The sequence below is a fragment of the Mixophyes fleayi genome, chromosome 1, assembly GCF_038048845.1.
Source record: "Mixophyes fleayi isolate aMixFle1 chromosome 1, aMixFle1.hap1, whole genome shotgun sequence".
NCBI lineage: Eukaryota > Metazoa > Chordata > Amphibia > Anura > Limnodynastidae > Mixophyes > Mixophyes fleayi.
In genome coordinates this window covers 150,260,680-150,286,292 of record NC_134402.1, presented here as the reverse complement: position 1 = coordinate 150,286,292, position 25,613 = coordinate 150,260,680, and the positions used below count along the sequence as shown (strand labels likewise).

At 39.3% G+C, this 25,613-nt stretch overlaps 1 protein-coding gene across 2 annotated transcripts in view; it reads left to right on the top strand.

Annotated features, from left to right (window-relative positions):
* Window positions 1-25,613, top strand: part of GRID2 (glutamate ionotropic receptor delta type subunit 2) — a 959,624-nt gene that overhangs the window by 711,983 nt on the left and 222,028 nt on the right. For both annotated transcript variants that reach the window (XM_075201703.1, XM_075201712.1), the window contains exon 10: window positions 7,556-7,753. In XM_075201703.1, coding sequence (XP_075057804.1) covers window positions 7,556-7,753 — 198 coding nt within the window. The remainder of the gene's footprint in view (window positions 1-7,555; window positions 7,754-25,613) is intronic.

The following is a 25,613-nucleotide window of genomic DNA, read 5'->3' as shown; positions in this document are numbered from 1 at the left end:
GTGTGTTTAAGTGATGGTTGGGGGATAAAATTCCTGTGTGTAGGTGCATCTCTTATGACAGTTGTATAGATGCAGCTTCTTTACCCAGAGATGCAAAATCATTGTCGTGTGGGGTGTTATGTCTATTACTATCTCACCAATAAAGATTTTCCAATGTGATTAATGTGGTTCCAACGCACAAAGAGATTTAATAGCAAAATATGGCAGAATTACAGCAGACTATGATAAAGTATAAAAGAAAGCATAAACAAATACATTGCACATAGCACACCCCGGATCCAGGAACAGACATCAAAGCTAATATCTGTTTGCAAAGAGACTGTTCCTGTACCAGAGGCCAGTTTATATACAGTTTAGTTACAAATAAACGATGATGTCAGAAGTGTACACAGATAACACTAAGAAAGTTCTTCATTGGTCCAAGGTTTCTGATGTTGCAGTAGACTGCTGCTCATAGATCAGTTCAATTGATCCTCTTTCCAAATGTCGGGGCAACTCACTCCATCTGTTGCATATGTGGCTTCCTGACAAAAAAACAGTTTAAACTGACCCATAGACAGAATGCTTTTGAGTATTAATCTCGTGTTATACATAACTAGCAATCGCTATGTGTGATCGCTCCTCTGTTGATACCGGATTTCTGCTGGTTAAATATGGATTAATCTGAATCCATACTCCATACATTTCTGAGGACCTGAACCATTACTACATTTACTGTAGTTTTATCTATGTATAAATAATCTCTAATTCATTTACTAAATAAATTAATGTGGGTCGGAACTTTAATAAATGTGTCCTATTTACAAATGTAGATGTGAATGTATGTGTATGTGCTATTTACCTGTGCGATTGCATTATTGACCCCGGTATGATGAAGCGTACTAATTGTAATTGCACTGTAAACCAAAATTAATCAATTTAGCCGACTTCTTCCAATTATTCATCTTCGACAGGGGTAATCAGCGCGAAACAGATTTAAATAAAGAATGGAGTGGTGGATGAGATGGTGGTAAAAGTGCAGAGGTTTTTAACGTTAAAATGACAATAATCACTTCCATTGGGGTGGAAGATCTGTGAGTAGAGGTCCCACTCTTGCTGTTCTCGTGTTCAATGCCAACCCCACAAGGAGTCCACCTCCATCTGTAACTGCTCACTTCTTGGTTGCTGCCTTGTACAGGAGCCTGGTGGTGTGAAAAAGGCTTACAAGCAGCTTCAGTGTCTTACTGCCTCGCGTTGCAGGCCAGCCTGGCCATGTTCACTAGTACCTCCTGTACCACAGTGATGGCAGCCCTGTGCACAGAAAAACATTTGCATATTTTACACCAAGTAAACGAGTGTACGCCCAGCTTAGCAAGAACACAGATGTTTGCAGGTGGTATATTTCTTTGACAAAGAAAATAATTAAGGATTAAAGATGACTGAAAATTATGTTCAAGTACCACATTGTGGAATACGCATTTTGTGTGAAACTCTAATAACATGCAGTATAATGTATTTTAGAGATTCAATAATGTTACGAGCGGAGAACAAGTTTTCAGAGATACACAAGTTGTCCTTTGCTGACAAGTATTTGATGAAAAAATGAAAGAGATCATACAGTAGCCGGGAAAGCTTATAATTATCATTTGACATTTTATTAGTAATTATTCTGTCATTATCAGGATTAAAATATATTCTTTTCGCTGTATTTGAGGGTTATTTCCAGAGCAGAAGGGCTGAAAGTATTCTAAAATCACAAATAAAGGAAAATACGTTTTTGTTTTTCTCTCTAGCTTAGGTATGCAAAGTGTGCAACAATATATCCCAAATTTTTAAATATGTCAATGGTTAAATCTGTTACACTTACTGAGCATAAAAATAAAAATGCATTTAACACTGACAATTGAAATCAGAATTGCCAACAATGAATTAAATTGCTCACAGTAACATTGAAGTGAAATTCTCCTCTGTAGCAAAAACTTAAAGCAGTTGATAAAAATATGACACCTTCAGGATTTTACTTTACTGCATACAACACATTTTGCGTGTTGGTATTACACAACATGTAAGTAAAATAAAATAAAATAATTAAGACCACTTGTACAAGCTCCCAAAACAAGAACAAATTCTAACTAGAGCATTAGAAAGGTGGGTACATCATTATTCTTTATAAGTAATTTCTGAATTATGCATCATTCTTTCTATAATCTGGGAGATCCGTAAAAGACAGTGTTGAAAACTGATATTTTTAGAAAAAAAAATATATTCGGTTGGGTTGCTCTGAACAGCAGATTCTCAATACAACAAGGTAGAGATATCATTAAGCATTATAAGCGTAAATAAATGGAGTAAATATCGTCATGCACACTTAGTTATGTGCTTGAAAACAAATCTTCAATGAACATGTAGGGCCTGATTCATTAAGGAAAGTAAAGCAAAAAAAAGAGTAACTTTGCACCTTGGCAAAACCGTGTTGCATTGGAGGGGAAGTAAATTTAAAATGCAATGGCAGATTCATAGTTGGGGTAGGGCATGTCCTAGATCAACTTTAAATGTCATGATTTTCCTTATGTGCAAAATAATAAATTAATTGGCACCCCTTGCATTGTATGTCCAGGACAAAACTTACTCCTTTTTTTGCCTTACTTTCCTTTATAAATCATGCATGTAGAGTCTTTTACACAATCATTCTAGTGTATGTACGCTGTGCCATAAAATGCTTTGGAAATATTTTAATAAATTTAAATACTTTAAAAAAAGAACATCTTCATCTGTGGTTTGTCTTGTAGAATAGGATCAGGTTATTATATTTACCAGAATTCTTTTTATTTTCAACAGACACATGTTACTGTTACAATTAGTGTAATAATACAATAATAAAAGTATTTCTTTAAGCAATGTGACTAATGCGGAATGAGATCCTATTCTCTCTGATCTCCTGCCATGCCTCCTCTTCAGGTGGTGGTCTCAGATACGATTTCTATTCTAATTCATGTATTAGGTGGGTGCCAGATATAACACCTAAAAGTATATTATAAATTATGTAATCATACCTCGTCAAAGAGGGGGTTCATGAGCAAAGATTTTTTTAATGGGATAGGTGGGCAAAAAGCGTCACAAGTTGGGAGAAAATGGGCAAAGTTTCAAACTTGGCAGAATTCAAATAGCTTCAGTCCCAGCAAGGGGAATTTGTGTTGTCTAACTTCCAATAGGGCAAAGTGAGAATTATGAATAAGGTGAGCTAGACAAGGGATACCCATGCTTGAGCAACATCTAGACAACCCAGATGGCTGACCTGGAGGGAATTTGGGGTTATCCCATATGGGTGTAATCAGGGAGATTGCGGTGGAAAGTCTGAATTTGGAAGAGTACAGTATGTGTCCTATACTTTCAAAGCAGAACTAAGTGTTGGCAGAAGCATATATTTTTAACATGCTTACATGCTCTAGGAAGTTCCCACAGGGAGGAAAGAGAATTAAGAGACAAAGATTTTAAAAGTGCCAAGGGGAGCATATGTCGCACCTATTTGTGCTTGATGGGTAGCCAAATAGTAAAGACTGATGTCAGTTAACCCTCTTACCCCTGCAATAATTATTTTCTTGAGAATTGACTGATTACCTCTTGGAGGCTTCCCATTCCATATAAATTTGGCGAACACCTGCTGTATCTCAGTAAACGACGAAAGTGGGATAGCTATTGGGAGGGTCTGAAAGTAGTATAATAACTTGGGAAGGATATTCAAAGGTTTCTAAGAGACAATGGGCTAGATTTACTAAGCTGCGGGTTTGAAAAAGTGGGGATGTTGCCTATAGCAACCAATCAGATTCTAGCTGTTATTTTGTAGAAGGTACTAAATAAATGAAAGCTAGAATCTGATTGGTTGCTATAGGCAACATCCCCACTTTTTCAAACCCGCTGCTTAGTAAATCTAGCCCAATGTCTTTTGTCTTCTTGCAGAGAGAGTTGTAGAGAGTTTTGTAACATTAACTAATAGAAATTCCAAGATATTTTATATCCCGAGACTCTGCCATAATATTCAATGATTTTTTACAATTTAGGAAGTATAACACGTGGTTGTGTGAGGGTAAGAGAATATTGTCTGCAAAAAGGGACAGCTTATAGGGACCATCTTGTAGTTGGAGTCCCCAACCTTCACTCTTTAAATATCCTGGGAAGCTCATATCCTGGCCTCCAGGGGCTCTATTATCAATGCCAATATCAAGGGGACAGTAGCAGAACTACCATTGGTGCAGCAAATGTGGAGCCCATGGAGATAAAGGGGTCTAGTTGCACGTCAGATGCAGAGGGTCAGAACTAGTGAGCTGTAGGCCCCGGTTCCCTCCTCCACGCTTCACTGCACCGAGGCCCACAGTTTGCTTGTTTTGCCTCTGCAAGGTTGAGTGTGGGCATCCCTGTCTTGTACCATTACATAATTTTACTATGGATGATGTAAAGCCAGTTATCAGAATTCTGGCCGCCGGAGAGGAGTATAGTGCTAGTATTCTTGTGAGGAAATCACAAGTGAAGCTGAATCTTTTTAGAGTTTGGGTCATGAATTGACAAGAAATTTACCAGACTTCTAATAAAAAAGAAATGTAAGTCTGTAACTGGTTTATCTAATTTTTATATATCTAGAAAATATATTCATATATTCCATTCTGTTTAAACTCCCTCCAAGGACCTGTTTCCTTCTTTATTCAATCCACAAATATATAGATTCCAGATGGCTATTAAACATGGTCATTTTACTCGAATCTTGCATGTCTGTATTCAACACTGTGACTATTCATATGTCTATCAATTACAAATAAAAACAAATAGTCTCCTACTGAAGAACTCTGTTAATTAAAACAGGTTACTTTGTTTTAGTTTTATTGAACATAGGCTACATCACTTTCTAAAAGACTCTCTGCCGGCCAGCTGCTTCGTTCTCAGCATTATGTAGATAAACTATTGTCTGTAGTTATCTGATTGGATAAACAAAGGTTTTTTTTTTACCTTTAATTAAAACAGTTTTTCTTTGTTATGATAGTAGAGTAGATAATTAGGCAATTTTTTCTCAGTTGCCAAGAAACATAATAATGTATAATATATAATAAGATATAAAAATAGTAATAATATAATAATATATATTTTTATATATATATATATATATATATATATATATATATATATATATATATATATATATACTAAGAGCTATTGGGGGACATGCGCACCCCTACTCTTTCAGCACTAAATTGCTTAAATTCCTGTTCCATTAAATTATAGCTGTAATATTATGCACCAGTGTGTTGAGAATTAAGTGGCAATTATTGATATTATTATTTTTCTTGTATCAGAATAGAAGCAACAAATATCAGTATGCTCTAGTCCTTGGTCAAAGAGTTTTAAACATAGGAAAATGTTGCCAAGTTGCACATACTAGAGTACCATACTCTCATCATTTTTATTTGCTTTTGTTTTTGGTCAAACAATTGATCTTCTGTAAAATCACATCCATACGGTAGCGAAGCACACACATTGAAATACAATCACTTTATATACCATTATTTTACATCTTTCTATAAACCAAAATAATAACAATTGATTTATGAACATTTCAATTTTGATCTGGCAGAGAGAAGTACATTTCCACTGCATGCACAGTGTAGGAATCTTGGAGAGTTTGTATGATTATAATACACACTCTTCAATTAGCTTCAATCAGATCTTTTTGTATGAACCTATTCTGATTATCTGATCATACTAGATCTATTGTCACCTACACACACATTGATTCTTTAACAATTTGATTAACTTAAAAATAAACCAGATCTCCTATTAGGTGTAGCAGTTCTCCTAAACAGTGCATGCAATAAAGCATTTATTAAACAGCAACTTCATCTTACAAACAGGAGTTGGTGAGGGGCACTGTTATTATTACCTCCCATTATATCTCTGAGGAGGAGGGTCAGAATGAGAAGGATAGTCAGAAATGGAGGCTAAGGTATTACCAATGGGAAGTAAGACATTTCTGCTGGGAAAAAAAGGATAATACTTGTATGTTTTATTGAAAAAGAGCATATTTAGTATGACATCCATATCATGGATTGCAGCACATTTGTAACAGTGAATACTTTGCATGATTGGTATAGGCAGGCGCGGGCTGGCAGATGTCAGCCCGGGGGGCGCACAGGAGGCCGCATCACGTGACACGCGATGCGGCCGCGTCATTGATGTGTCACGTGATGCGGCCGCCTGTGCGCTGAGGCGGCCGTATCACGTATATTGTGATGCAGCCGCCTGTGAAAATAGACTATAATGCATCCGGGGGGGCGGCCGACTGGCCTACCCCCCGGCCCTAACACCAGTAAAATTGAGCAGCCCGGAGGGGGCGCTGCCCCCCGGGCCAGCCCGCCCCTGGGTATAGGAAAGAAAAATGTATTTATGGTGCTTGGCAATCATAGTGAATAGTACAGCAGACTCAAATACTTAGCATGAACATTATGTCATAAACAAAATATCATGCATATGGGGGAATTCAATTCCCCCCGAAGTACTGCCGCGGTATAGATATTACCGTTATTGCGGTAATATTAACCTGCACTATTACCATAATAACAGTAATAGTTTTAGCGCGGCGGTACTTCGGGGGGAATTGAATTCCCCCCATAAAATCACATACATTGTAACATAACGGTTATATTTGCAATGCAGCAGTATGTAACTGTATATCCTGCTGGACAATGCATTCACACACCAGGCCATACAGATATATTTGGTGACCATTTGGCTACTGCAAGTGTAGAGGAACCAGATTGTCACTAATAGCGACTGGTTCCTGTGTAATTGCTGTGAACCAATGAGTAACTTACATAGCTCTGCACAGCCCTCTATATAGACCACTATGTATGGGAAGCAATTTGCCCCTTGCTACCTTTCCCAGAAACCTTACTGAATTCAGGAGCTCAATAATACTCGATGTTTACAAAATGACCTAGAGTAGTTTGATGATCTGCATAGCGTACAATAGTTCATTTTGATCTTTCAAATATTGTTGCTTGACATGGATTGCCACCCAGTTAGTACATTTGCTCTCTCCACTTTTTAGTGGATAAATGTAGTCTTTTTCTCTAAAATGTACATGATTGTCAAATCTTTATGGCCTATATTGCATACTTATGATATATAATTAAAGTTGTAAATGTGTGATATAATAAAGCCAGCATAAATGCTTAATATTTATATTTGTATTTTTATTCTGCTCCTTTTATTCTGCTCCTTTTCTCCTCTTTCATCCAACAAACAAATTAATAATAATAATTCATGGGATAAAAACCATGTGATAACACACACATCTACAGTAAATTACATGGATATTAGAAGTCACTGAGGAGTCCCATGAACATATAAAAGCAGAAGGCTGTATGCCAAGTGCTTCATACAAGTCACAGGAATCCTAATAACACAAGATTTCCCAATGAACACTGAAGTGATGACATCAGAACTCATCTATTATAAACATTGATATCTCTTATGAATAATAATAATAATAATAATAATAAACTAATTTTTTTCTGTTTGCTCTCTACAGGAAGAACCATTTGTGATGGTATTAGAAAATGTATTGGGAAAGCCAAAGAAATACCAAGGATTTTCTATTGATGTCCTCGATGCCTTATCAAATTATTTGGGATTTAAATATGAAATATATATTGCTCCAGATCATAAGTATGGAAGTCCTCAGGAGGATGGTTCATGGAATGGGTTAATTGGTGAACTACTGTTCAAGGTAAGTTAGAGCTGGAAATAATAGCACAATAAAAAGCAATAATAGGCAAAATTCATAATCCAAACACTGCATTACTTAAATAATTTCAATGCTAAATGTAATTATTCATTACCATTACCGCTATTTAATATAAATAAGGACTTAGGAACACAGATATGATTGCTCCAGCTTTAGACCACTGTACTTAGTCTTCCATGAAAACAGCACTTTTGCAGCCGATCTTCAAGATCATTGATCCCTAAGTAATAAAAATCTTCAGCGTACAGATGTTTTTAAGAAAACGGACATTGGAACAATAGTGACATAAAATCATACATGCTGGGCTTGATTCATTAAGGAGTATAAATGGTGATTTGCTCCGTATAATGTGCACAATTACTCTGCGCATGCCCAGAACCGGCCCACACGCCACAGAACGCAGAAACATCCAATTCATCTTGGAGAGCAAAGGACCCTTACTTCAGCATATGATTTCAGGGACAGAACGGGGAGGGGACAGTAAGGGTGTGCCAAGCTCAAGCAGCGCACCCGGCTGCGTCAGATTCAAGCTTTGAGCATCTCAAAGGTATATGATTTTTAGTCGTAACACTTGCACCAGCTACAGGTCTGGTGTAAGTGCTGATTACTAGACTGTGTATGCATCCTGGAACATGTGTTTTCAATCAGGAGCAACTGTAGAAATGTTTTTATATACAGTAGACATGAACATCCTAATAAATGTATTGTATGGGGTGGGGTAATAAAATTTTTGTTTAATTTTTAATGTTTAGTCTTTAATGACTAAATTATTAACAGGTGACATAATTATTTTTTTTTTCTCTGCGTTCTTTTATGACTTGATATTCTACATATGTATTGGACATATCCTGCAGTGCCTTGGCTGTTAGACCAGAGCAGACCTAGATTCGTATTTATCTACAGATGTATCTCCAGAAACACTCCTTGTTGACTACGGAAGTGTGTATACCCGATGTATGTGAGGTTTTTTTTTTGGTTTTTTTAAAAACGCACTTTATGTTCGTTTTGCATTTGTTGATGAATCAGACCCGCTGTGTTTTTGATTTATCCTCTATAAAAACCCATGTGTACTGAACATCCATTTTACCTAAGTATCAGTGATCCTGAATATTGACTGCTGCGGTCATGGAGGCGTAAAAGCAGTAATCAAATGCCTGTGTGCTCTTGGCCTAATACTGTCAGGAAGCTGTGACTAGCCAAGGCTTCATCTGGTTATCCCAGCTTGATATCACTGGAAAAGATGCAATATGATTTACTTTTCAGTTCACTATGCTGCCCATGTTCTTCTTCTCTGTTTATATATTTTTACAAGTTGTGTGGGGCAGTGTTTGAAATGTACCAATAACAAGTTCCCTTTACAGAATGTTACAAATGTTGCTTAAATAGTTACACCACCATTATTATTAATTGCTGAGAAAATACCATCACTGCATATATGGGGGAGCGAAGTGACTCACTCATGTATTATCAGAACCAAATGCCACTGGAACAATTTAAGTCTGGCTCATTTTTGCTCCAGTAAGTAAAAATGAGCATAATTTAAGGCACAAGGAAAATCATGGGTCCCTGAATTGAATTGCTCCCCTGACATACGGTGCAGATAGTACATGAGTCAGCACATCACGCAAAATTGAATTTGTCCCTAGCATTCCTCATTCACAGAGCTTGGGCTGGGACTACAATTGTATCATGTATCATATATTGGGTCAATGTGATAGCACAGTAGTTAGCATTGCTATCTTGCAGAGTTTGATTTCAACCAGGGCACTATTTGTATGGAGCTTATATGTTCTCCCCGTGCTTGCGTGAGCTTCCCCATAGAGTTCTGTTTCCTCCCACATTCCAGAAACATAGTGGTATAGTTAATAGACTACTGAAAAATGTACCCTAGAATGTGTGTGTGTGTGTGTGTGTGTGTGTGTGTGTGTGTGTGTAGGTGTATATTTGTGTTAGTTAATGAATTGCACCATTGAGGCAGGGACTGATGTTAATGATTGCTTCCAAGATAGTTGCCTCACTTCTGCAAAAATATGTCGTCCTTTTGAGGAAACAATGCTATATAAATAATACAATTTTTAAAGTTTTAATTATCAAAAAATAATTAGTAATTATATTTTTTTCTTTAAAGTGCTGCATATAATTATATTAGAGATGCTCAGGCTCGGTTCTCTGAGAACCGAGCCTGAGAACCGAGCCCACCCAAACTTCGCCGGCCTGGTACTTTCGCATGCCCTTGGAAGTAAAAACGAGGCAAAACGTCATGTTTGCATCGTCGGATCTCGCAAGTTCAGTCCATCATCAGCCAAGTCCCTTCTCTCAGGTAGATCCCGGCATCTGCAATCTACACCCAAAACACCTTCCTCATCAATATTCTCAGTAGAGATCGGGGCTAGTCCTGCATCCAAGTTGCTAAGGCTAGAATACTCCTCCACTATAGAGGATTCCTCAGAAGAATTCTTGAGCGTTAGTCCTACTGCTGCTGCTGCTGGAGGTGAATCTTCATCCCAAAAGAAGACCAAGAAGAAGACAACTAGTAGTTTACAACAATTGACTGTTAAACACTCCTTAGCAAGAGGAAGCAAGTAAGAAAGCTGTCACCCAGTCGCAAAGCGGATCACAGATGCCATGGCGACTATGCCAGTATTAGATATGCGTCCAATATCCACTATTAATGCATCTGGTTTTAGACAGTTAATTGAGGTCTTGTGTCCCCGTTACCAAAATTCATAACCAACTGAGGCAAGAGGTGGTGACCAGGTGGAATTCCACCCTGTATATGCTTCTGCGGATGGAGGAACAGCGAAAAGCCATCCACACCTACTCCACAAGCATTGACATTGGGAAAGGAAGGGGGATATATTTTACTCAAGCACAGTGGAAAATACTTTCTATGTTGTGCAAGGTGCTGAAACCACTCGAAGTAGTCACCTGTGAAGTGAGTTCAGACACTGCTAGCTTAAGCCAAGTGATTCCCTTATTTAGACTTTTGGAAAAGCAGCTTGAGAAACTGAAGGAGGAGATGAAATAAGGAAATTATGCTAAGTATGTTGGACTTGAAGATCAAGTACTTTATTTGCTTCGCCAGGATCCAAGAGTTATCAAAATCTGGAAATCGGATCACTACATTTTGGCGACTATGCTTGACCCTAGGTTCAAGAGCTATGTCTTCTCTTTTTTTTCCAACTGACACAGATCTGAAAAGATGCAAGGAGCTCCTGGTGAGCAAGATGACAGCTCAAGTGTTACGTGACAGGACGGCATCTCCTCCTTAAGTTTCTCACTCAACTGCTGCTAGGAAAAACTTAGCTTTCCCAAGAGATACAGGGATGATGCAGATGACTCAGCACAATATTTTGACATCTTGTCTGGTCTAAAAGAATTGACCAAAAAGCGTGATACCTCTGCCGTAGCTCAACCAGATACTACTATCAACATCCAAAGGATGGTGAAGGATTATTTTAACGACAGCATAGAAATAGACACATCAGACAGTCCCTTTATATGCTGGGAAGAAAAAAAGGGAATTTGGAGACCCTTGTACCAACTCGCTTTGCACTACGTAAGCTGCCTACTCTCCAGTGTTTACTCAGAAAGAGTTTTCAGCACAGCCGGGAACCTTGTCAGCGATCGGTGTAGGAGGCTATCAAGGTTCCTCAAAATGTGGAAAAGATGATGTTCATCAAAATGAACTACAATTTCCACGAGGAAGGCCTTTCCTGACAATTTCATCAAAGTACAGAGACTTCTGTAATGGTAAATTCCAGTAGTAATGAATTAATAATATGTGAGGATAATGTACACATTGATGAGGGTGAGGATGAGGCTGAGGATGATGACAACAACAGCTTGCCACAGTAGAGTTCATTAACAGCACTGTTAGCTTAGGTGCCTTAAGAACATTGTTAACTTGTTTTGTGGGGGCCCAAGCCATCTAAGCTCTTCAGCTACAAAAGTGGCACTCCTTGTCGCTGAAGTACTTGGTTTATTAACCTTTCACTTTACTGCTGTTTCATCAGTATTGCACAAAAAGTTTGTAATCTGCACTTTACCCCAAAGGTACCTAGCTATATTTTAATATTTTTTGGGATTGGGGCTGATACTAAGCTCAGTGAGGACCTTGCTTTTTGCTGTCAATGTCTATGGCTCTTTTTAGTGCATTGTCTGGAACAAAATCGGATATGCTCACGTCAGAGTGATTCAGCCAATTTTTGAACAACTGGCAGACTTACCCTTCTGAAGTTTGCTTTCAATCATCCTTTCAATTGCTTCTCTCTCGTACGTGTGACCACATACTTTGTTTTTCATTGGGTTCACCATCTCCAACTGTGTTATAGTAGTGCTCTGGGTGACAGCGATCTCCTCGTCTTCATCTTCCAAATCTTTGTCTGCAGGGGCATATGACACACTCATTTGTTTTCTCAGGTCTCTTAGCTGTTTTTTAAACTGGACATATTTATTGTCCTGCCTCAGGGCCTTCTCTGTATTATTCTTCTGAAGCGCAGTCTATTTCTCATGTACAGCTCTCTTAAATACGGGATCTTATCCGGTGGGTCACGTTTTAACTTTAGTACGGTCTCCTCAACTGCGTCTATATAGTGGTTTAGATCTCTGTTCAATGCATCGTATTCCAATATGACGGATTCCATGCTGCCCACATATTCCGTGTCACAGTCTGTCTGAAGCAGATATAATGCCACTCCAGTTGTAATATCCATTCCTGTGTCTACATAAGTTTGGAAGTTCTTCAGGGATGAGAGGGAGGTATCCAGAAAGGAGAAGGATTGAAGATGCAGCACGAGCAGACATGGTTTAATAATGTAGATTTCATTGACAGTACTGTTGGGCTTAAGGCAGCTAAGAAATTGGTAGCTTATTTTGTGGGGGCCCAAACAAACCAAGAACTTCAGCCACTCCTTGTCGCTGGAGTGTTTGTTTTGTTAAACTGTACATGTCCTTTTCAATATCTTACATAAGGGTGGGTGGGAGGTCCCAAGTACAATTCCATCTTGCACCACTTTTCTTTTCTGCCACTGCTGTGTGGCAATGTTTCCAGATGTGCTATGAACTGCTGTGTGTTTGTTTCGTTGCTCTATCATTTAGCATCCAGCCAGGTCGCTGCAGTCTTTGTCCGAAAGTGGATGAAAATAATATTGTGACCTGGGAGATGGTCAAAATTGACTGGAAATTACTGTAAATTAGTGTTATTGAGGTTAATAATATTGTAGGAGCAAAAAAGAGCAAAATTATGTGAGTTAAGCATTTTTTAGCTATTTTTCTAAAAAATACAGACCCAAAACCAAAACACATGATGGCAGTTTTGCCAAAGCCAAAACCAAAACCAAAACACAAACTTAATCCAGATCCAAAACTAAAACCAAAACCAAAACACGGGGGTCAATGAACATCTCTAGATTATATATATAAATGATGATAATATTGTACTGGAGCTGGGTCTCACTCATTAAAGCAAAAACATAAAAGCCCCGCACAAATAGCAGTGGTAACACAATGACAAACATATTCCTGACATATAATATTGAATAACCTCTTAAACAGCGCCACTGTCACATATGCAGTGTTGCTAACAGTGCTGTAAGTGCAATGGGGACTATGCAATGTGTTATGGCTGGGAGCGCTACCGGTAACTATCAGTAACTGATAACCGCTGCATCGCGGAGAGAGGAGAGTCACGGAAGTCAGACTAGGAGACCCAGACAAACTAGGGGGCCCGGACAGATGGAGAGGTCTACCCGGGCCTCCTAGTCTGTCCTAGTCTGTCCGGGCCCCTTACAGCTGTACCATCTGTACCCCCCTGATGGTGGCCCTGATTGTGAACATGGACAATTGTCTCATTTTTAGCACATTCTAGAATTTTAGAGTGTGACCATGACTTAAAAAGTACTCTAATGTGAAAAAGGCTTTTTTTTCTTTTTTTTTACTTACAGTATTATGCCAGGAATCAGCCAAAATTTACTTTAAGATTATGTGTGCAGCATTGTTTGTGACAAATATGGATGCATCAGTGGCCGGAGGTCCTGCCTACTCCATGGTGACCAACAGTGACAACTCTGGCAGCACTCACCATGTTGTGGATATTAATATATTAATTTGTACTTTTGGAACTGCTACCTGGTTTATTAGAAGACTTTGATGCTTTTCTATATGTTGAATCTGGAACAACCGAAAAAAAATAAAAATGAATCCCCAGCGTATATCTAATTAACCTCTAACTAATTGCTTCATTAAATACTAATTGGAAGTTTCCATAAACTCCCTTTCCCAAATTTCACTACTATTATTAGTTACTGTGCTCCTTTACAAATATCTAGTCTAAAAGTGAACACACAAAGTATTATTGCACATCACCTATTCTTAGATAATAATTATCACATTATAATTATCATCATCATCATTAATAACATTATTATTAGCCTTTATTTATAAAGTGACAACATATTACGTAGCATTATACATTGATAAAATATACAAATAAACACCGTACAATGACACCAAAAAGATGGTGCTGCCCAAATGAGCTTAGAATTTAAAAGGGCAATAGAACAATTGATACATAAGGTGGTGGAATAACGTATTGTTAATCTAATAATATTTAGATTTCAGACACAGAATCACAAATACAGTACAAAAATGACCTCTCATATTTAAACTAAAGGACATTTTACATTGAACATTTGCACTTAAAAGAAGAGATATTCTATTCTGCATAAATATAAAGCGAGCAATAATATTTCATGCTCTTCCTGGGTGGAAGGAGAATCAAGTCATTCTATTTAGTAAATGCATAGTGCACAAGACACTATGTAAACTGACCTTTAGCTGAAAAACAGAAGTATGTAAAAAGAACTATTATAGATATAGACTGTGAATGCAATGAACCCACATTTTAGAATTCTTCCAAGTATCGAATCTTCCTATTCAATAATGTCTATGAGTATCAAATGAAATCTGTAATTTGCCTATTAAAATTAAGGAGGTCATAAATTATAAATACTATCTTTAATAGTATAGCTCCAAATTAGCTTCTGGAAGTGATAACCACATGGGAATCTTTATTCATCCAAACGTTACTCTTACTAAAATCCTTAACTCAGAATCTGAAAATCCTACTTATGACTGAAGTTAAGGTGAATGAGGGTATGAAAGATAATATTATGAATTAAGGAACAAAAAACAAATGAAAAAAAATAGAATTCTATTTTTGGTCACTATATTTTGCATTTTTCTGCTTTCAGAGGCAATTTCAGGAAATGTGTTATTACTATATGCAACTCATACCTTCAATATTTTTTTCTTAAATAAGTTTAATTCCTGACATGTTCTGGAGATTGCAATATTGTAAGAGGAAATAGGTAAAATAAATCCTTTCTTCAAGTAGCATCTAATATTTATTAACTGAGGCAAGGAGAAATAGAGTGCTGGGCCCAAGGTCACAGTTTCATTTATAAGCAAAAGGTGAATGTGATTAAAAAAAATCAACATTCAAAGACACTGTGAAGTGAACAGTGTTGACAAATGGGATCGGAAAATAGGAAGGTCATAAAAAAACACATTTTCTGAATTAACACTGTCCTTGAAAATGCATAAATCAATAATATCCAAACCTGGCCATATGGGTTTTGAATTGATCCTGTGAGATATATGAATTCCTGTATCTACTGCAACAGTGGTGCATAAAATGTATTGTAGAAGAGTTTAGAAACCTTTTTGTCATTTGCCATAAATAGTTGGATGGTTTTGAGCTTTTACACTGCACTTTCCTAAGAATCTGATTTTTTTTAAAGATACTACTAACTTATACATTGCTGTCCTAAGGTATCAGCTCAGTGTTTATGCTCCTTGAACTTTCTGTACCTTTTGATACAGTTGACCACTATTTTCTGCATCTGTTACTGCATGCTAAGAAGAATGAAGAGAAGTAGGTTCTTTTCTAATCCGTTCCATCTTCCATCAGTATTTCTCAATATAACTCTTTGTCTTCATCTGTTTATGGTTGTGCCCATAATTCTGGAGACCTTTCCTTTTCAATCCACATATTCTAGCTTAGGCAACGTGTTCATATTTAGGCTAGTGGTAAATGAGCACTTTGCATGCCAACGTATAAAACATATGGATCATGGCTTGTCTTGAGATGTACTCCATTTAAGCAGCCTCTATTAATACACTTCAATATTAAAGTATTTCAACCTGCTGAACATGTACAATGTATGTGTGTCTATCACATTCCTCAGAACATACACACAACAGCTTCCTTCTATCAGTCCTTTTTTCGTAATATGACAAATATATGAGCAAGTCTTAAGGTTTCCCCCAAAATACTTCATAGAAACCTATGAAACCTTCTTCAAGCCTTACTTTGCCAAGTGAAACTTCAGATACTATAAATACTTGACCCTAGCCTTGAACTTTGACCCTTGTCTTCCAGGTTGACTTAATTTAGACTTACTTTACAGAGAAGGAGAGTTCAAAGGGCTACCTATAGTCTCTTCACAGCAGCTCACACTGCTACAGCATCCACTATACTTCAGACTTTTTAACATGCCCCTCTGACCTGTTTACATGCCCATTGGATTTCACCTCTCTACATGCCATCAAATCTACCCACTTGCCCATCATATATTCCTATGTGCCCATCAAACCTCCCCAATTGCCATTATACCACTTCACACGCAAATCAGAACTCAATTGCCACCTGATTTCAACACATGGCCCTTACATGCCAGCAGACCTCCCCACATGTCCCGTACATACCCATCAGAACTACCTACATGTCAATATACCTATCCACACGCAAGTCAGACCTCCCTACTTGCCACAAGATGTCACCACATGCCCCTTACGTGTCACCAGAACTTCCCACATTCTCCTTACATGTCCATCAACCTCCACACACCCCTTCAGTTCTACCCACATTCCTCATATATGCTATCAGACATCCACACATACCCCTTGCATGCTCATTAGACCCCACCAAATGCCCCTTACTGACCCATTAGCTTTCATACATGCCACCAGATCTCCCCACATTCTCCTTAAATGCCATCAGACCTACCCACATGCACCTTGCAACTTATATGTCCATCAACCACCCCACATGCCATCAGATCCACCCAAATTCCCCATACGTGCCATCAAACATCCACATGTGCCCCTTAAATGACTATCAACCTCCCCACATGCCATCAGATCTACCTAAATTCTGCATACATGCCATCAGACCTCCCCAAATACTCCACACATGCCAATCAAACCTCCCCACATGCCGACATACTTACACACATTCCATCAGATCTCCCCAAATACCATCACATATCCTTACATACCTGTTCACATGCTATCAGATCTCACATGCCCCTTACTTGCCCGTGCAGAGGAAGGTGGTAGAGCACATTACACTTTATCCTCTTCCTTTCCTGATTGGATTGTCTGTGACACTGTGACCTCCCTGCATTTTTAAGAGGTGGTCACAAGACACGACTGCTTTCAGTCAGTTGAGCAGCTGTATGTATTCCAATCTGCTCCTGCCGGCACCTGAACAACTATATTTCTTCGAAGTTCCCGCCCAGGAGCCACCTTTCAAAGCTTAAAGAGTCACATGTGGCTCTAGAGCCACTGGCTGTCCACCGCTTCTGCAGAGCATTTATGAGGTCAGGCACTGATGTTGGAACGAGAAGGCCTGGCTCATATTCTCTGTTCCAGTTCATCCCAAAGGTTCTCAATGGGGATGAGGTCAGGGCTATGTGTGGGCCAGTTAGCTCTTCCACCCCGAACTCATCAAACCATGTCTTTATAGTCCTTGCTTTGTGCACTGGGGCATAGTCATGTTGGAATACAAAATGGCATTCCCCAAAATGTTGCCACAAAGTTGGAGGCATAACATTGTCCAAAATTACTTGCTATGCTGAAGCATTAAGATTGCCCTTCACTGGTTGATAAGGGGCCTAGTCTAAACTCTGAAAAACAGCCCCATACCATCATCCCTCCTCTACCAAACTTCACAGTTGGCATAATGCAGACAGGCAGGTAATGTTCTCACAGCAACCGCCAAACACAGACTCGCCCATCTGAATGCCAAACAGAGAAACGTGATTTGTCACTCCACAGAACACATTTCCACTGCTCCACAGTCCAGTGTTGGTGTGCTTTACACCACTCCATCCGATGCTTGGCATTGTTTTTGGTGATGTGAGACTTACATGCAGCTGCTCAGCCATGGAAACCCATTTTTTTTAAGCTCCTGACGCACAGTTTGTGTGCTTACATTAATGCCAGTAGAAGTTCAGAACGTTTCAGCTATAGGATCAACAGAACGTTGGCTACTTTTATGCACCATGCACCTTAGCAGTCGTTGACCCTGCTCTGTCATTTTATGTGGTCTTCCGCTTCTTGGCTGAGTTGCTGTTGTTCCTAAACGCTTCCACTTTCTAATAATATCACTTACAGTTGATTGTGGAATATCCAGCAGGGATGAAATTTCACAAACCATCTTATTGCAAAGGTGGCATCCTATCACAGTACCACGCTTGAAGTCACTGAGCTCTTCAGAACGACACATTTTGTATCACAAATGTTTGAAAATGGAGACTGCATGGCTAGGTGCTTGATATTAAACACCTCTTTGCAACATGTCTGATTGAAACATCTCAATTCAATAATTAGCAGGTGTGGCCAAATACTTTTGTCCATATAGTGTATATAGTAAATTAGTGCTGTGTACTCAGTGGTGCCATGTATTCATTCATGCTCCAGAAATAAACCTATACAGACATAAAAATATTCCTAAGGTTAAAGCATTTTAACATAAGTTTTTAGTTAGTAGATAATACATCAGTTTTGAATCGTGTGCATTGTTTATGTACTCCCACAAATTCAAAGACAAAACTAGCCGTCATGGTGTTCATAAAATCAATATTTTCTTGCATTCTTTTGACACGACAACAATACCAGTTCCTAAATCTTGGGAGTGAAAGAAAATTCCAATCATGTAATCTGGAGTCATTCAAATTTTGCTTGAACTGACGTTTAAATATTTTTATACTATTCGTTCTCTAATATTTTTTATATTCCCGGTGAACATAAAATAGATACTGTCTATGGTGAAGGGGCCTATAATAACCAACCTGTAACATTAATATCATCATCATCATCACCATTTAATTATATAGCGCCACTAATTCCGCAGCGCTGTGCAGAGAACTCGCTCACATGAGTACCTGCCCCAATGGGGCTTACAATATAAATTCCTTTACACACACGCACACACACACACAGACAGACAGAGACACAGACTAGGGTCAATTTGTTAGCAGCCAATTAACCTACCAGTATGTTTTTGGAGTGTGGGAGGAAACCGGAGTACCCGGAGGAAACTCACGCAAACACGGAGCGAACATGCAAACTCCTCACAGATAAGGCCATAATCGGGAATTGAACTCATGACCCCAGTGCTGTAACGCAGATGTGCTAACCCCTTTGCCAACGTGCGGCCCCAATTATGCACAATAATGCATTAAATGATTATTATTAAATATTGTTAAGTAGCAACAGGGGTCACATCAACTGCAGTTGCATCATTGCCCCTTATACACCACCATCTGCCTACCTGCTGCGATGTCAGAAGTGCTGGCCATATTTCCAGTGATGCAATGCCTCCTCTTCCACCTGGTACCTCAACATTACTGTGTGGAGTTTCTGAGACCATTCAAGGTTATGAGTTCTGATCAGAAAGACAATCAAAGCACTATGAACATCTCTGTGATGGAGGGCCAGAACCTCCACTCTATAAAGTGAATTTTCCAGGAAAAAGAGGAATTTCTTGCTAGAAAAAGGTAAATTGTAGACTGTAGAGTTTCTCGTGCTAATATGGATAGGATCCCTGCTCTCATACAAGAATAGATAGGACATCTGTGTGAAAATGGTAGAGATCAATGCAAAAGGGGTGTTTCGGTGCAAGGGGGGTATCTATTTTTAACTGATTAGTATGTTTTTGGACTGTGGGAGGAAACCGGAACACCCGGAGGAAACCCACGCAGACATGGCGAGAACAAATCTATAAATAGATAGTACAACCTCAGGCTGAGGTTTCATTATATAGTGGGCAATAGAGGATATACAGGCAGGATAGTGACCCCTGACCAGCCATTGGTTCTTTACTTCACATTTTGTGTTTTTGTTTAGGGCATTAATGACACCTTAGCAGATGTATAACAAATGTATAAATACAGCTACATTTACAAAATGCAGATTAATGAAGTGAATTGCTTTGTATTTATCAGCATTGACTTGATGTTAGTTATATGAACTTTCAGTGTACTATGCGTTTTCTGTAATACATTTTACTGATGATCTGTGATGATCCTTCGTTAAAGGGGTTCATGGTTAGAATGAATTAGTGACTCACTCCACCCCATGTATGAATCTGACTTCCCCGTAATGTTAAATATTTGTTGTATTTCAGTATTTCGGGGGTGCACGCAGGATTGTCAGGGGGGGTTCCCCCCCCCCCCCGACCCCAAAAAATAATTTAAAAAAACCACACGAGAGAGCTGCTGCGCATGTATGTGTATACAATACAGCACCACCGCGGACGCTTCTTTGACAGTGCCACGGCTGCTGTATAGGATAGTGCCGCTATGGCGGCCACTTAGTTAGCGCAGGGGGGGGGGGGTTTCTGGAGACTCAGAAACCCCCCCTGCGTGCGCCACTGCTTATAGAGTGGTGCACAGATGCTATATTCAGCTGTCTGCATGGAAACCATTTGGAGGGTCTATAGTAGTTCCATGCAACTACTCTCCTGCCTCCCTGACACTCTGCAGTATGCCACATATAATAGTAATATACCGCAAACACTGCATGCACACTGGGGTGTATGTAAATGGGTAGAGTTTATTTGAATATGTTGTACCCTTTAATTAAGGTGTTGATTCATTTATCTTGCTTTTTTCAGACTTGCTACACATGGCATTTGGCTGCATATTTGCTATTTTGCATTACATTTGCACCAAATACACTTAATTACTTTATATTTTGTTATAAAAAAAATAAGTTACATACAGCCAAAATATTGTTCTGCTTATCAGTGTGATAATTGTCTATATTTGAATTCCATTACTGTTTGGGTATGCTAAAACAGAAGCCACATATGCATGACTGAAATATTATTTTTAACAATGTCTGCCGCGTGTATGTGAAAGATACAGTCTGCAATAATTCAGTTTAATTTGACACCTGAATGGCCTAATTTTAGCTGTTCCCATATCTCACTGTATAGATGACAATCTCATAACAGGAGGAGCTGCCAAACAGATCTATAGCTGTCCCTTTTTCTGTAATATATGTGATGTGATTTTTGGGTGAAAATTTCTGATGATAAAATGCATTGAACATTAAAATATATATCAATATTAATAATTAAATAGGTAGATTAGTCATAGGGTGCCCTGTCAGTTGCTGTTGATACTAATATTTTCTTTCTAATGCAATATGAATTTTGAGCTGCCCCCATAAAAGTGCTCTGCTGGTCCGACTTTAATTGTGCAAGGTAGAAAGAACACAAATGACACTTTAAAGTCCACCATATCACCACTTTATGGCATACTTACCAACTTTGAAGATTTGTTTTCCGGGAGCCTGTAATGGGAGGTGGGCTTGACGGGGGCGGGGCTCCAAAATGCGCGTCATTTTGGACCTGCCCCGTTACGTCATGACGCAAAACGCGTAATTTGACAGCGGGGGCCGGTGCTAAACGTGCTAAGCGTTTGGGAGCTAATTCTGCCCACTTCACTAGGAAGTGGGGCACTTCCTAGTGAAGTGGGCAGAATTCGGGAGATTTCCACACTCACCCAAAAAATGCGGGAGTCTCCCGGACATTCCGGGAGAGTTGGCAAGTATTCTTTATGGCGTCCTTTATTCATTTCCAATTTTCAGTTTTTCTCTTAAAATACTACTCAGTGTAGCCCTATTTATGTATTACATTGATCTGAGAATAAAAGGACAGAATCATCCTATGATACTGCAGAATTTCCTTTTCCTGCTGGATAGTTTTTAACCAGGAGTAAACTTCCTGCCTGACTCCTCTGTTTCTACATCATCATTCATCAGTTATTATTACCCTTGTTTGCCCTCCTAGTATTCTAGCATGTAAGGACACCGATTTTAAGTTCAGTGCTCTTGGTTTTGTTTCTACCCCTTAATTAATGTGTCTTAAAAAGGATGTGATCCAACTGAGTATTATTGAGGATGGACAGTACTTGAGTCAATATCTTGTTCCATCCCTTCAAGGTACTGACTAGTAAATTTCTTATCTGTTATTAACAGCCCATTTATTCACTCAATAAGTGCTGCTGCCTTAGCCTGATCTGGAATATGCAATGTCCATTTGACTTCACTGTCACTCTATTTAAGGACTCTTTGTCTAGTAAATTGTGTACATTGGTCACTGGAGTCATGGTTAAAAAGAACCCATTCAAAGAGATTGGACCCCCCCACAAAATTGAGACTTTGGGGATTATTTATGATACACCAGAACACAAAAGCTGATTTTGCACATTTGGAAGGGCAATATTCCCCCTTTTGTATTTCTCATTCAAGGATGGTGGCTTTACAAGCAAGCACAGAATTTCTGGGAGGATTGAGACAGGAGCTTGGAATTATCAAGTGGACATATTTCTGTGAAAAATCTCAAAAAATTGGCTTTGTAGGTTTAGAATTTAAATATAATAGCAAATGTGGAGATGCTTCACCTGCGCTCCTCCAGGGATAGGGGATAGGAAATTGGGAATGCAGCCTCTCCTCCCTAGGGATTGCTTAAAATATGCCCACAGATTAGATTGCAAAAAATGATTGGGATAAGGCGCAGATAGGGTGGGAAAAGACAGTAGGGTATAAAAATCTTATGTCAATAAAATATATACATCAATAATAATCAAAAAATGAGTGGTATAGCAAGGCAATAATTTCACATTGATACAAAACACATAATGAGCGGAAACGGAATTACGAATCAGCGCTCATACAGTTAAAAGTTAGAATTTAAAGGACATGCCCACCTTTGCAAAAAATCAGATATTTAATTGTTTATTTTGTAATTAAACTACCTACCAATACAGAAATATTTATTATATACACTTTCTAGGAGCATTTGTCTTTAATACCTGAATTTAAAAAAAAAAATACCATGATGGGGGTTTTATATGGATAACTGTTGCAGTGCCCACCCCCACTATTGCATCATTAGTCTGATGTCAGCAGATTGAAATTGTACAATGTGAAAACTAATCAACTACGCAGATGTCAAAGAATGGATGCGTCTGCACAAACCGAGTAAATAAAACAGGGCAACTAGCCTGCTCACAGATAGAGATGATAAAATTGATTCAACTAATTCTGGATTTCTGACAAATTTCAGTGACTTTCAATTCATGACTTCATTTGCAAACCAGTCTGATTCACCAACAATTCAGCAAGCGTCAACAAATGTCATATGTTTACACCCAGTGTTGGTGCTGAGAATTTCCGCATACACAGTTCCCCAACAGTGAGATGCCTCTGTGTGCCTATTCTTATCCCAGCTCTGAGGGCACTTGGAAGTTAAGGGAGAAGGTGTCCGCGCCCTGTCTATAGCATTATAAAGGGAAAAATACAGGCCTTCTGATACTCTTCATGGATTGCTATAGGGGAAAGAGGATGTGGATACCACTATTTGTGCTTGTGTTTGTGACTTGTGATGTGCAGGGCTGCCAAGAAGAATTCAGGGCCCGGGTACAACAAATTCATGGGGCCCCCCTCATATTCAAGTAAGCCCCAAAATTTTTTTGCGCCGCCTTATGGCGGCGCAAAACAATTTATGTGTATGGTCATACATTCAGGGGCGTGGCTAGCCAAACGGCGGTGCAAAAATTTTGGGAGGTGTGGTCATGCATTTGGGGGCGTGGCAAACGTGCCATTGGGGCGTGGCTAACATAAAAACCACTAGGCTCTCAATTCGCCGGAGCGTCACATATGTTCAAGCACTCCTGACTTTCAGGACATCTACCACCACAGTGTAGTATACAAACAATGCAGTGTGTACACAAACAGTTCAGTCTTGGCCTACACCTTACATTGGGCACAACATTCACCAAAAATTGGTATTGTCCCTACTAGAATCACAACATTTCACACACTGTGCTGCTCTCTCCTACCTGTTCTTCTCACTTTCTCCACCTGTGGCTGCTGGTTTCTTTAGTTGTGGCTTGTCCGGATCCAGGAATGTTGAAGGACCTATTTTGAAAAAAAAATGGCTACATTTAGAAAATTACAGCCAGCCCCGGCCTTAAATCAATAGCACTCACGATTAATAATTAGGCCTTCCTCCAGCCCCAACATTAAAATAATAGTATTCACATTTAATAAATAAACCTATTTCACTTCCTGCAAACAGCCCCAGCAATACCTATTTCCCGCAACCATCACTGCCATTAAATAATTCATAGTCACATTTAATAAATAGACCTCATTCTCCCTAAACTCATCCCAAGATTCAATAGCCCCCAAACCACCCCATCTTAAATTAATAGTCCCTACTATTAAATTGCCTCACCATCACCCTACAAACAAAATAGCGCCCATTAATTAGCCGCCACCTACCTCACACACACTACATTGCAACAAGCCCCCTGTGCCATCACACACATTACTGTGCCCCTTCATCACAACTACACTGATTGCAAACACAATCTTACAGATGTGCAATTGTCTCTCCACTGCCTGCATCACTTTTTTCTTGCCCAAACCGTATTGATTTGCCAACAAAATTATTTATAGAATTTGGACTCAGGGGTGCCGAGAGTGGATAGGTAAGACAAATACAAAATATCTGACCCTTGGGGCACTGAGGTGATAGTGAGGGTGGATGGGTCCCCAGCCATACTCGCCCATTCACAGCCCCAATTTAGCTACTGCAAGCAGGGGAAAGTGTCAGCGTGGACCAACAGCTTCTGGTGCGCAAGGTGCTTTCACACATCCATAGGCTGCCCTTATGCTCAAACTGCGACCTCCATGCTGCTTTTCCCCCTTCTTTTTTACTTTGTGCCTCTCTCCCACTTTTTTTATTCCTCTGTTCCTCTCTTCCACTTTTTTTCCTCCTCTGTTCCTCTCTCCCACTTTTTTTTCCTCCTCTGTTCCTCTCTCCCACTTTTTTTTCCTCCTCTGTTCCTCTCTCCCACTTTTTTCCCTCCTCTGTTCCTCTCTCCCCAATTTTTTTTTATTCCTCTGTGGCTCTCTCCTTTTTTTCCTCCTCTGTTCCTCTCTCCCACTTTTTTTCCCTCCTCTGTTCCTCTCTCCCCAATTTTTTTTTATTCCCCTGTGGCTCTCTCCTTTTGTTTCCTCCTCTGTTCCTCTCTCCCACTTTTTTTTTATTCCCCTGTGGCTCTCTCCTTTTTTTCCTCCTCTGTTCCTCTCTCCCACTTTTTTTTTATTACTCTGTGGCTCTCTCCTTTTTTTCCTCCTCTGTTTCTCTGTCCCCTTTCTTTATAGTACTGTCCCTCCCTGTTTTCCTCCCCTAGCCTCTCCGTTTCTTTACTTACCTTTTGTCAACTTCTTTCTTTTCTTTTCTGCTCTTCTGTCTCCTCTTCTGTCTTCTTTCTTCCTGCTGGCTGCGGCGCTCCTCACTGACTGACAGGCGTGACTTGATGACGTCACGCCCGGCAGTCAGTGTGAATGGAGGAGAGGAGGGACACGGCGCCGCGCGATCACGTGAGTATTTTTTTTTTTTTTAATTAATTTCTTCTTACAGCTCCCAAGAAACCCAAGACCACCCCCCCCCCCCCCCCCCCCCGCGGGAAAT